This window comes from Oryx dammah, unplaced genomic scaffold (genome assembly GCF_014754425.2).
Source record: "Oryx dammah isolate SB20612 unplaced genomic scaffold, SCBI_Odam_1.1 HiC_scaffold_28, whole genome shotgun sequence".
Classification (NCBI taxonomy): domain Eukaryota; kingdom Metazoa; phylum Chordata; class Mammalia; order Artiodactyla; family Bovidae; genus Oryx; species Oryx dammah.
In genome coordinates this window covers 81695582-81709791 of record NW_024070212.1, presented here as the reverse complement: position 1 = coordinate 81709791, position 14210 = coordinate 81695582, and the positions used below count along the sequence as shown (strand labels likewise).

General features: G+C 39.6%; 1 protein-coding gene across 3 annotated transcripts in view; it reads left to right on the top strand.

Moving 5' to 3' along the window:
• PATJ (PATJ crumbs cell polarity complex component) overlaps positions 1–14210 on the top strand; it is a 392470-nt gene that overhangs the window by 62097 nt on the left and 316163 nt on the right. For all 3 annotated transcript variants that reach the window (XM_040232710.1, XM_040232709.1, XM_040232708.1), the window contains exons 12-14: positions 1324–1467; positions 5529–5605; positions 7819–7875. In XM_040232710.1, the coding sequence (XP_040088644.1) occupies positions 1324–1467; positions 5529–5605; positions 7819–7875 (278 nt within the window). The remainder of the gene's footprint in view (positions 1–1323; positions 1468–5528; positions 5606–7818; positions 7876–14210) is intronic.

Here is a 14210-nt window from a genome sequence, read left to right as displayed (position 1 = left end):
AAAGCTATGGTTTTTCCAGTAATCATGTATGAATGTGAGAGTTGGACTATAAAGGAAGCTGAGCACCAAAGAATTTATGTTTTTGAACTGTGTTGTTGGAGAAGACTTGAGTGTCCCTTGGACTGCAAGGAGATCCAACCAATCCATCCTAAAGGAAATCAGTCCTGAATATTCATTAGAAGGACTGATGTTGAAGCTGAAACTCCAATACTTTGGCCACCTGATGCAAAGAACTGACTCATTGGAAAAGACCCTGATGCTGGGAAAGATTGGAGGCGGGAGGAGAAGGGGATGACAGAGGATGAGATAGTTGGCTGGCATCACTGACTCGATGGACATGAGTTTGAGCAAGCTCCAAGAGTTGGTGATGGACAGGGAAGCCTGGTGTGCTGCAGTCGAGGGGGTTGCAAAGAGTCAGACATGACTGAGCGACTGAACTGACTGACTGAACTGTGGTTATTTAAAAATAACCTAAAATGGTTCTGGCGCGCTTCAGTCCCCGCGGTCACAAAGAGTCAGACACGACTGTGTGACTAACACAACAAAATGGTTCTCATACAACCTTCTTGTGTTTAAGAGAGAGTCATTGACATTCTTGAGATTAAAAGCTTAGCTAAGAGAAGAACCTCTGCAACCAGAGGAATTATCTCCCTTTTCCTTCTCATGTCCAAGCTTACTTCTGTATAGTTATTTGTTAAACTCATGATGGCATCATACCAGAACCAAAATTGCCCAAAACAATGGAACTGGCTTCTGCTTATCTGCTCCCTGCCCAGCACAGCAGTGAGAACTATGGCCCCCAAGGTTCTCCTCCTCCCCCACTCCCCAAGGCTGTATTGTCATCCTGCTTCCTCGTGAACTTTACCTTGCTTTTTTCTTCTTGTTGCCTGGTTCCTTGTTGTTCATTTGTTATTCAGTTGCTCAGTCATGTCCTATTCTTTGCAACCCCATGGACTGCAGCATGCCAAGGTTCCATGTCCTTCACCATCTCCCAAAGTTTGCTCAAACTCATGTCCATTGAGTCGGTGATGCCATCCAACAGTCTCATCCCCTGTGATCCCCTTCTCCTGCCTTCAATCTTTCCTAGCCTCAGGGTCTTTTCTAATGAGTCAGCTCTTTGCATCAGGTGGCCTAATACTACAAGTGTGTTTTCTAAAGAATTGAGCCATTATCACAAATGGCATTTTAAAAGAAGGAATAAAATGTGTAAGTTACCTGAGATGTTTGTAATAAGGTTGTGAAATGGAAGAACAGCAGTGAAATAAGCTTACTTAAATATGATCTTTATCTGATAGTGATTCAAATTAACAATTCCTATTTTAGGAACTGTGGTAGAACCACCAAAAACACCAGCCTTGTTTCTGACTGGAGCAGTGGAAACGGAAACTAATTTGGATGAAGAGGAGAAGACTGAAGAAAGAATGGAGGATCTAAAAAATGACCACATGCAAGACTTAGAAATACTGGGTAGGCACAAAGCATTCAGTTCAAAGCAGTCAAAGTAATTTGACTTTATCATTTGTTAACCATTTTCTCTCTTCATAGTTAACATAATGTGAAGAATTTTAGAGGTATTTTTGAAGATATAAAATAAGATATTCTTAATATCAGCATCTCAACACTTATAGCAGTTGAGAATAAGCATATTTTTATTTAATCACGGTTTAATTATGTTGATTTTGAATACATTTTTGTTAGTGTGATGATGTCAGCATTTTTAATTACTGCATACTTTAGCTTGTGCATTAACATTGATATAGCTATCTGTATACATATAGTAATATTTCCTTTTCACCATAACAATAGTGTATACATTTTTATATATTTTACCAAATTTCCCAGTTGCTATATATTTATTGTTTAATTTTCTTTCTAATTGATGAGTACCTTTACCTTTGGGCTTTGTTGTATGTCTCCTTTGCTACTCTAGTTGACTCTATTCTGCATGGATTTTCAGTCAAAATCTCACTCAGTTCCCTGTACAAAGGCATTCAGGAAAGGCTTGCCAGTTGCATGAAATGGAATGCTTAAACTTCATCCATGTCCAGAGACACTTTGACTTTTGGCTTTGATTGTCTTCTGTCAGGAAAGAAGGGCCTGAAGGAAGGAGTAAACACTTCAGTCAAATTTTAAAACTTCATATTGTTTGGAAATTTAGGTTGTTCTTTTTGATCCAAGTAAATTACAGTTAATTTTTTCTATTTAAATTCATGTGAGCCCAGATAGGTGAACCGTGGATTATCAAGTGAAAATCAAATACTTTCTAAAGTTAGAAATATGGGTTTTCCTGATGGTCCAGTAGTTAAGACAGTGCGGTCAGTGCGTGTGGCACAGGTTTGATCCCTGGTCAGTGAACTAAGATACTACATGCCGTGAGGCTCAGCCTAAAAGAAAAAAAAAAAAAAAACAGTAAAAAAAAATAAAGTGAGAAATATTTTTAGAAATATCTGCTCAAAGGATCAACCTCACTCCTTTTTTTTTTTTCCATGAGTGTATATAATTTCAGTTAGAGAGTTAGACCAATTTCCTCCAACTGTTATCATGTTAAATCTTTTTGCTGTAGGGGCAGACCCATTTTCCCTCTTCCCTTCTAGTTTCTTTGGTTGGTCTAATAATTAAATTAACATAAGATAGAGTCACACAGGAGAAACACAAATTTTCTATGTGTAGGAGTCCCATAAAAATGTGAGCCCTTAAAAGCAAGTTGAGCAATTGAGGCTTCTATCCTGAGCTAAGGAATGGGATGGGGACCTGGGCCTTCCAATGGGAGGAGTAATTTACAGGATGACAAGGAGAGCAGATGTTTGATAATTAGAAGTTTGCCCAGCTATGCAGATAGGTTTTTCAGATTAAAAAAGTTGTCTCTGGTGTGATATATATATACAATGAAATATTGTGTGCTTAGTTGCTCAGTCATGCCTGACTCTACGATGCCATGGACTGTATCCCTCCAGGCTCTTCTGTCCTTGGAATTCTCCAGGCATGTGTACTGTAGTGGGTAGCCATTTCCTTCTCTGTGGGATCTTCCTAACCCAGGGATCGAACCCTGATCTCCTGTGTCACAGGTGGATTCTTCCCATCTGAGCCACCAGAGAAGCCCACAATAGAATATTACTCAGCCATTAAAAAGAATGAAATAATGCTATTTGCAGCAATGCGGATGGACCTACAGAGTGTCCTATTAAGTGAAGGAAGTCAGACAGAGAAGTAGAAATATCATGTGACATGCATTATATGTGGAATCTAAAAAGAAATGATACAAGTGAACTTACAAAACAGAAACAGACTCACAGACTTTGAGAATGAGGTTGTGGGGATGGGGCAGGGGGGAAAGCTGGGGGGAAGGGGTAGTGAGGGCGTTTGGGATGGATATGTACACACTGCTCTATTTTAAATGGTTAACCAACAAGGACCTACTGAATATAGTACATGGAGCTCTGATCAGTGTTATGTGGCAGCCTGGATGGGAAGGAAGTTTGGAGGAGAATGTATGGCTGAGTCCATTCTCTATTCACCTGAAACTATCACAGCTTTGTTAATTGGCTGCGTGCTTAGTGTGTGCTGATCACTCAGTCATGTCCAGCCCTTTTCAAACCCGTGGACAGTAGCCCACCAGGCTCCTCTGTCCATGGAGTTTTCTAGGCAAGAATGCTAGGGTAGGTTGCCATTCTCTACTCTATAATCAGCTATACTCCAATATAAAATAAATGTTTAAAAAAAAAAACAAACAAACTCTAGGAGGGTCTGGTCATACAGGGGGGCCTCCACAATATTGTGGAAAAAAAAAAAACAACTTGTCTCTGGTTATAGCTTTCTTTCTGGTACAGGTTCCCTAGCTAAATTCCTTTAGGTAGTTAAGGGAGGGATGAACATATTTCCTGAGTCTGCTGGATCTTGGCTGTCTTTAGTTCAAAACAATCCACATTCCAAGGTGGCAATAGTTGGCATATTCTTAGTTGCCAATGAAATAATTGCGTCAGATCATCTTAATATTCACTTTTTGTGTGTTATCATTTTCTGTTGCCTAGAACTTATTGAGCTGCTGAAAGTAATCTCTTTCCTCTGGTACATAGGCCTTTGTTCTCTGCTTTAAAACTCAGGACTGTGACTTCATTGTATGACTGAGGTAAAAATGAACTCAAAAAAATTGTAGGTGAAATAAACATCTTATACACGTGTATAAAATTTCTTTAGATATCATGTTTGTAAGCTTACAGGTCAACCAACACATTACAAATTTTTTTAAATTAGCCTACCACAAAAGAAACTGGTGTCTGTGAGAAATGTAATAGAACTCTTAATGTAATTTCTTATAGAAATGTTAATAGAGTAGGCACAAAGGTGCAGTACCCACATGAAGGATATTTTGTTTTTAATAGGATCTTTAGTCAGTTATCCTCGAAATGTAATCTAGCACATCAGTTAATGCAGTTACTTTGTGGATATGCTTTTGTAAATCTAGTAATATAAGTTTTTTAGTGTTCATTAGTCTTAGTTTCTGATTTTTGAGGTTAGTCTGTTTTACTTAATGATTTGTACTATGTAATTAAGCATTATATGCATCTGAGATTAGATGTCTGCAGAAGGCTTGAAAAAGCTGATCTTGCAAGTTAAGTTTGATTTTAGACAGATGGTTATATCAATTGTGGTAAGTGTTCTGTGATTTGTCCACTCTTGTGACACAATTGAGTTTTTCTTAAAGAAAAAAGGTGAAGATATGTTTATTGTCTGCTACCATTGTGGATCTAAATTGAAATTATAGTTTTAGTACTTTGATTTTTGTCTATTAGGTATTATTCAGACTGCAAACTGCATTGAGCTTCTGGCTAAGGTCATATGGAGGATAAGCAGGACACTTAAAATCTGTCTTCACTTTTAAAAATCATCTGACCTATGCAAAAAAAGGCAGTACTCCCCTTAAGTAAGAAAATCATAAAGGTATGATAACCACATAGCCACAAATGACCAAAGTAAAACCAAAGTTTTTGTTACATTAAAGCTCATGCAACTCATTGGTTGAATTAAATCAGACAAACTTTTACATCCACCCAGGTAAAAAGCTTGATTGGGTCATGTTGGTGTGCCTTGTTGATAGTAAAGATATCTTGATAGGTTTTTACACTTCTGTGGGTGAGTGAAAGGTACTACGCTGAAGCGATTAATGTTCACCTTAAATCTTTCTTTTTCCTAACATAGCATAAAGCAAAGCCAGATAACATTTTACTTCTAAACCACAGGATGTTTGCATATAAACTATATAATTCAGATTTCATTGATAACTTATCATTTCCTTTTCTGTTTAAAATATTCCTTAACAGGAGAAGCCCTATTCATAGTTTGGTCACCGCCAGTCTTTTACATGTCTTATAAGTCACCTCTGATTAACTTTACCTAAATAGACCTAAGTTAATACACTTTCCTTTTTATTCATTTCCCTTTTACTTACTCAAACTGTGATGTTATGGAAGAATTCATTAGTTTAGTGGGTTTAACTCACAGTAGCTTCAACTTTTTTTTTTTTAATCCAGAAAAAGCCCCAGACTCTCCAGAAAATGAGCTGAAATCCAGATGGGAAAACGTACTGGGCCCTGATTATGAAGTAATGGTAGGTTAAAATCTTCTAATAAAAAACACTCATGTCTCATTCTATGTCGTGCTCCGAATGCTACAATTGAAAGAAATGGGAGACTCAAAGAATAACCAGCCTGCCTTTATTTTTTCTTCCTGTGCTTTTTTCCCTATTGGATCAATTAATTAATTTTGTTTTTTCATTTTAGACTGCAAGAACAGTTAAGGACTGCAGACAAGTTTCAGTTACAATTAACAAACACTCGGTTCATGTTGGGACCATTTAAGTTAACAATAGGCTGAAAAATGTTACGAGAGAGAGCACTTGCCTTTAAATTTATAACCTGTATCAGCTGCTTTAAATTGCTGGCATTTTTATGATTGCTTTTATGATCTGTTTGTTTTATTGTACACTGAAAGGGCTGTGGATATTAGTCCTATGTTTCACAAAGAATGTTACAGTTTTATGAGAAAAATGAAAGAATGATTATCAAATGTATTTGGGAGAACAGGAAGTAATTTAGGTTAGGTATAAGTTTATAGTGCCAGTGGTCCATTAGACTTCCTTTCACCTGTTATTAGATTCATTGAGTAAAGGATTGATTACATTTCCCCAAATGAATCCACATGAAACCAGAAAGCTGCGCTTAGAAAAGCCTCTGCAGTGCCCACTAAACGTGTTAGTAATAAAGTATTCTATTAAATTTCTATTGTTATTCACATTTTCTTACATATGTTTGTCATTAGTATTTGTTGGCTGGTTGGAGAGATTTTTTTTCTATTCTAGCCACTATCTATTGTCAGACATTTTCTAGTGTCATTAACATGAGTCAAAATAGTTTATACTTTCTCTTCTTGCTAGTTTTGTGCTTGCATGTTGGTCATCATGAACTGCTGCTTCTTTACTTCGTAGATTTTGGAGGTATTTTGTCATTAGCCTATCACCTAGCAAATGACCTTTCTACAATTTGGAGTGGTTAATATTCAAAATAGTTTGGTGTACCAGTGTTTTTAAATGGTTGGTTTTAAATGAGCTCTTTTTTGGTTAAAAATGTGTCCTCTTTGGGGCATCCCTGGTGGCTCAGCGGTAAAGAATCTGCCTGCAGTACAGGAGACATAGGAGATGCAGGCTCGATCCCTGGGTTGGGAAGATCCCCCAGAGAAGGAAATGGCAACCCACTCCAATATCCTTGCCTGGGAAATCCTATGGACAGAGGAGCCTGGTGGGCTACAGTCTATAGCGTCGCAAAGAGTTAGACACGACTGAATATGCACATTATCCTCTTTATAACTACCCTTCCAAATTTAATCTATCACATGATGAGGTCATAACCAAGGGGCTCGAAAGAGGAGACAGAGTTTGGAGTTGGAAATTTAAAGTGAAAGGGATGAGGCAACGAAAGGAGAAGCCAGGCAAGATGGATGAGTGAATGTGTACATACAAATGTGCATACCTCCCTGCACGCACATACTCTAGTCTTGCTTACTGTGTTTTCATCCAGAATCGCCTTATCGGAAGTGCAGTACTTGTAGAAGATTTAGCTGAACCACTGTGTGACTTATCCCCCCCCTCCAGATGCCCTGTGTTTTAGTAACAGCTTACAGATGCAAATCAACAGTGAAATGCTTTGCTTGCAAGGAATTCATTTCTGTGGAGTCTACCACTGAAGCTCAGAACAATAGTTTTAGGCCAGGATTAAAAGCTTTCGGGATTCCACCGTCTGCCTATGAGTCTAGGTCTTTTGTTTCTGTCCTTGCTGGCTCTTTCTCCTAGGGAAATGGTTTGAGCTTGGAATTTCAGGTGGAAATTCAGGTGCTTCAGTTTTTCCAAACTTCTCTGATTTTAATGACCTTGCAAACTTTGTTTCAAGGATTAGGTTTAGAAATAAAAATGACCATAGTCTTGGTTTTGTGAAAAGAATAAAATTTTTATGGCTTTAATATAATGGAGGAGTAAATTAAAATTTTAGGTGTCATGGATTTTTAAAAATAGTACATATATTTGCCTATCACCTTCTAGTTCAACTTTTGAATCATTTATGAAAAAAGATTGTTGTGGAGAACAATGACAACAAAAAAGCAACTATTCTCTGAGATTTTATATTGTGTGTTATGGATTTTAGAAACATAGAAAAAAGATTAGATGGAGTTATCAATATATAGGTTTTATACAGATTTTTTCAGAAAGCCTAGGAAGAAATAAAGTTATGCTTTTACAAATATTGACAGCATCTTTTCTTGTGAATTTAGGTCGCTACTTTGGATACACAGATTGCTGATGATGCTGAATTACAGAAATATTCGAAGGTAAGTACATTGTTTAAACTGTTGTCAGTTTTTTGTTGTTTGAAGAACTTTCTCTAAATTCTTGTCAAAGTAACTCGACTAATGCTGTGACCTAAAGTTTTCAGAATTTGATTTTAGAAGGTTTTCTGGAAATGTAGTAGGTTCTGACTGGTACGAAGCGTGATAGTTAGATGTGCCTGGGAAGAACATAGGCCACTTCAGATGCTAAAATTCCAGGCTTGACTGTTTTGCCCACCTTAAAGGTAGTATGCAGAGCAGGCTTTGCAGAGTGTGTCAGGTTTTCAGATATTATAAGTCCTTTTAAGTTGTTTCCCAGACTTCCCTTGTGGTCTAGTGGTTAAGAATCTACCTGCCAATGTAGGGTATATGGGTTTGATCCCTGGTCTGGGAAGATTCCACATGCCGGCAGATCAACAAAGCCCATGTCCTACAACTACTGACCCTAACAAATATGCAGTTAGACTGAATATTTGATATTATGTACGCCAGCTACAGAAGGCTTAAGGCAATGTTATCTCTGTCCAAGGAGATACTGTGCGTGCGTGCGCGCGCGCGCGTGCGCGCGTGTGTGTGAGAGTGGGTGTGTGCAGTGAGGCAGAGGTACAGTTCAGGTAAGGTTTGGACTCTCTTGGGTTTCCTTTGCTCCTAACACATGACCTCCAGGTATTCCATCGAGTCTGAGGTATTTATCCGTTCCTGCTCCCTGGTGGAACCTGGGAACTCCAAGTCTCCCTCAGTACTTTGGGATTGTAGAAATCTGCTTAGCTCTTCAGGGGTTTCCTGATTAGCCTTCAGCTTGCTGTTAGAACTGATGTCCTTGTTAGATGTCCTTGGAGGAAACCATACCCTTGCTCAGGCTCAGTTCATCATATAGTTCAACTTTAGTTGTTCTTACATATTCCAAGTCATAAGACCCCATATCATCATTTTCTATACTAAGGAAAAAGTATAGTGACCACACTTTGTACATCTTAAAAATGTCATTGTCTTTCTCCAGGCGGAACATGTTCTCTCTCATCTTCATCTCTGGTTCCTGGCCACCAGTTTACTTATCTTTTTCCTGATCAGCTTCTATACATTGTATCTGTATGCACTGAGTTACTCTGATATAATGATGTGGAAAGGTTTTGAATAGAACAGATGTTCAGAACCACCTCACCAGTACATTCAGCTGTTCATTCGTTCATTCATCAAGTATTTATTGACCAACTCAGTTCCACGTCCTCCACTGGGTCTGGGATTTCAGAAGAGAACAGGAAAAAAAAAAAAAAAAACAAACAAACACAAAAAACAAACCAATCCCTGCCCTGTAGAACTTACATTTTAGTAGGGGGAGATAGAAAATAAGTAATAAATTATATAGTATAGATGATATGTGCCAAGCAGGAAAGATAAATAAAGAATTCAAGAGAGAATGTGGGTTTGCAGTTTTAAATAGGTTGATCAGGAAAAGCCTCATTAAGAAGGCGACATTTGAGGAAATACTTTGGGGGTGAAATAAGCCGCCTAATTTTTCTTCTATATAATACAAACAATAATATCTACATTGTAGAAGGTTACATATATTTAATATATGCCCCAGTTAGTATAGCTCAGTGCCAATAATACATAAGAACCATTCCATAAATGATAGTTTTGTTTCCTAGTTGTATGCTTCTAGTACTTTTAACCTCTGGCCTATTAAAGTCTCCTTAAAAAAAAAAAGCTGTTTTAAAACATTTAATTGAAATTGGAGTAGTAAAGAATCCACTTGCCAATGCAGGATGCAGGTTCGATCATCCCTGGATTGGGAAGGTCCCCTAGAGGAGGAAATGGCAACCCATTCCAGTATTCTTGCCTGGAAAGTTCCATGGGCAGAGGAGCCTGTTGGTGGACTATAGTCCAAGGGGTTTCAAAGTTGGACACGACTATGTATGCACACACTAGATTATAGCAAAAACTTCGTTTTTTAATGTTTTTGCACTAGAAGAATTTCACTGTTAATCCTTAATAGTGCAATCCTTAATTGCACTATTCTTTTTTTCATGTTTTGTTGTTACCTGTATATGTTTACATACTTGCAGTTGGTATACTCATTTTTTTGTATAATATATGTGGCAGAGAAGGGATGTGTGCTTTTTTTAATGTAACATTATCACATGTTTACTTTTTTAAACATTGATTTCTTTATTAAATGTCCACAGATTATTTTAATGAACTATAATTGAAAAAAATTCTCTTAAAATTGGAAGTTTGGTTCTTGATTTAGTAGTTTCTACTTTCTGTCTGCAATACGTAAAGAAAACTGGCCTGTCCAAACCCATTTCACACATGAGGATCCTAAAGTTTGTGTAAATTGAATGAGTCACCTCAGATTATACAACTGAATTATATAGTAGCAGAGGCAGCTTGCAGCTTAGAGAGCATTTTTTCCCTTCCTGTAATATTTACAGAGCTCCTACTTCACACCCCGCCTGGGCCAGCTGTGGGGAGCAGAATATAAAGGATCCTCTCTTTCCTGGAGCCTGGGTTCTGGGCTAGGTTTGCTGTGCTGTGCTTAGTCGCTCAGTCATGTTCAACTCTTTGCAACCCCATGGGCTGTAGCCTGCCAGGCTCTTCTGTCCATGGGGATTCTCCAGGCAAGAATACTGGAGTGGGTTGCCATGCCCTCCTCAGGGGGGTCTTCCTAACCCAGGGATTGAACACAGGTCTCCTGCATTGCAGGCAGATTCTTTACCATCTGAGCCACCAGAGAAGCCCAAGAATACTGGAGTGGGCAGCTTATCCCTTCTCCAGAGGATTTTCCCGACCCAGGAATCAAACCAGGGTCTCCTGCATTGCAGGTGGGTTCTTTACCAGCTGAGCTACCAGGGAAGCCCTGGGCTTGGTTTGGGTCATGATAATAAACAAGTGAAAAATAACCTGAGAAGATGCTATAAATTGTAAAAATGATGCAAGGTAGTGATTGTAAGAAGTGATGATGATTTAAGAAGCATAAACAGAATGATGAAAGCAAGTACAGTTGGGAAAGAGTTGGCCTGTGGGGGGAATGGAAGTTGTTTTGGAGTGTCCAGGTCAAACTAAATGAGCAGTAGGATGGTTTTAGGTGAGGAAGACCAGGTAGGTACTCCAGGGCCTTGAGCTCCACACTGATAAGCCTGGGCTTTATTCTCAGTGCCAGGTAACACCAGTGGAACGTTCTTAGCAGGTTAATATCATGCTCTGAGATCAAGGCTGTAGGTTTTTCCTCTGTCTTATTAGCTTTCTGATTAGGAAAATCATATTTCATGACTATTGCTGGTTTTTCTAATTGTTTATCTGTCTTTAGTAGGTCACTGTGGTAACCACTTCATAGCCGGAAGGAATTGTTTTAAGGGATGCAGATTCAAGAAGCATCTCCCTTTATGACAGGCCAGTGTTAATAGAGAAGACTTTCTTTTGAGGTGGATGGAGTTGTAGGGAAAGAGAGAGGTGAAAGCACTTTATAGTGGTTTGAGCATTAGCTGAACTGCTTCTAGGAATCTGTTAATCATGACACAAGAACAGTTTTCCCGCATCTAGGGAGACTTGCACTTTTAGGGATGGCTTTCTTGGCAAGTGTTTACTATTAAGATAATCACAGAGCTATGAGGGAGAAGCATTATGCTCATGCCAGTGACCTTTCAGCCGGCCATCAATTGTAGTACAAAGTGAGCATTAGTAATTAGTGATATCCCTGGTGTGGGCAACAAAAAGACCAGGCCCTGTTCTCTGGCTTTGACAAGACGGACTGACAAATTTCACTTTGTTTCCTTCTTAAATTACTTTCTCGGAGCCAGAGGGCATTAAGACGTGTGTTTGCTCCTAGGTCTGTTTGAGCAAGTAGAGTTGTGAAGGCAGTGGAATGTACTGGGCCCCCACTCACCCACCAGGGGTAGTGCTTTGCTTTAAAGACATTTCTCCAGAATAACTCTATTGGTTAGCATCTATTTCCTCTTTTCCATTTTTAGTATGTGGAAACTGAGTGTCAGGTAGGTGAAGTGACTTGCCCAGGATCATACACAGCTTTTGCTCTTCAGTCGCTTGGTCATGTCCAACTGGGGTCTTTGTGACCCCATGGACTGCAGTATTCCAGGCTTCACTGTCCTTCACCATCCCCTGGAGCTTGCTCAAACTCATGTCCATCGAGTCGGTGATGCCATCCAACTATCTCATCCTCTGTCGTCCCCTTCTCCTCCTGTGTTCAATCTTTTCCAGCATCAGGGTCTTTTCCAATGAATTGGCTCTTTATGTTAGGTGGTCAAGGTATTGCAGCTTCAGCATCAGTCCTTCTAATGAATATTCAGGATTGACTTCCTTTAGGATTGACTGGTTTGATCTCCTTACAGTCCAAGGGACTCTCAAGAGTCTTTTCCAACCCCACAGTTTGAAAGCATCAGTTCTTTGGGACTCGACTTTCTTTATGGTCCAACCCTCACATCCATACACTGGAAAAACCATAACTTTGACTAAAGGGACCTTTGTCAGCAAAGTAATGTCTCTGCTTTTTAATATGCTGTCTAGGTTTGTCATAGCTTTTCTTCCAAGGAACAAGCGTCTTTTAATTTCATGGCTGCGGTGACCATCTGCAGTGATTTTGGAGTCCAAGAAAATAAAGTCACTGTTTCCATTGTTTCTCCATGTATTTGCTGTGAAGTGATGGGACTGGATGCCATGATCTTAGTTTTTCGAATGTTGAGTTTTAAGCCAGCTAGTAAATGGCAAAATTTAGAAGACAAACCAGGAGTTATCTGGCTGCTGAGTCTGTGCCATTCTTTATGCTTTTCCTTTTGAGTAGATAATATATGGACAAGACATAAAATCTAAAAGTTTCAGAAGCAAGTACTGCAAAATATGTTTCCCACCCATCCCAGTCCCCTTGTTCTCCCCAAAGGCGACCAGCCACTGTTACCAATTCTTAAGTATGTATTTTATATTTGTAAGTATATAATTTTCTGGCCTCTTTTTGAGTGAATAACATAAGATACAGAATCCAATAACTGTAGTGATAGTGGTTATCTAGTAGGGCAGGTGGCCTATCAGAAACATCAGAGCAGCTTTTTCAAAATAGGCATGCCCTATCAATGACTTCAGATATGCAGGTGACACCACACTTATGGCAGAAAGTGAAGAGGAACTAAAAAGCCTCTTGATGAAAGTGAAAGAGGAGAGTGAAAAAGTTGGCTTTAAGCTCAACATTCAGAAAACGAAGATCATGGCATACGGTCCCATCACTTCATGGGAAATAGATGGGGTAACAGTGGAAACAGTGTCAGACTTTATTTTGGGGGGGCTCCAAAATCACTGCAGATGGTGACTGCAGCCATGAAATTAAAAGACACTTACTCTTTGGAAGAAAAGTTATGACCAACCTAGGTAGCATATTGAAAAGCAGAGACATTACTTTGCTGGCTAAGGTCTGTCTAGTCAAGGCTATGGTTTTTCCAGTGGTCATGTATGAATGTGAGAGTTGGACTGTGAAGAAGGCTGAGCACCGAAGAATTGATGCTTTTGAACTGTGGTGTTGGAGAAGACTCTTGAGAGTCCCTTGGACTGCAAGGAGATCCAACCAGTCCATCCTGAAGGAGATCAGCCCTTGGATTTCTTTGGAAGGAATGATGCTAAAGCTGAAACTCCAGTACTTTGGCCACCTCATGCGAAGGGTTGACTCATTGGAAAAGACCCTGATGCTGGGAGGGATTGGGGGCAAGAGGAGAAGGGGACGACCGAGGATGAGGTGGATGGATGGCATCCCTGACTCGATGGACGTGAGTCTGAGTGAACTCCGGGAGATGGTGATGGACAGGGAGGCCTGGCATGCTGCGATTCATGGGGTCACAAAGAGTTGGACACGACTGAGCGACTGAACTGAACTGATTTTGTTCCTCCTGACTAATATTCTGATTTTGTAGGTTGGGGGTGAGGTCCCTAAGGGGAACTGTGATTCCTTCCTTGCCTCACTTTGTTGAGAATTATTATTCAGGTTTTGCTAGGATGCCTTATGTGTACATTTGACCCTTGAACAACATGGGTGTGAACTGCATGGGTGCACTTATACGCAGACTTTTTTAATGGTACATACTATAGTACTCTGGTCTTCCTTGGTGGCGCTAGTAGTGAAGAACCCTCCTGCCAATATAGGCGATGTAAGAGACACGGGTTTGAGCTCTGGGTTGGGAAGATCTTTTGGAGCAGAACTTGGCAACCCACTCCAACATTCTTGCCTGAAGAATCACATGGACAGAGGAGTCTGGCAGGCTCCAGCCCATCGGGTCATAAAGAGTAGGACACGACTGAGTGAGTAAACAACAGCAACACTACAGTACTATGCCTTCCTC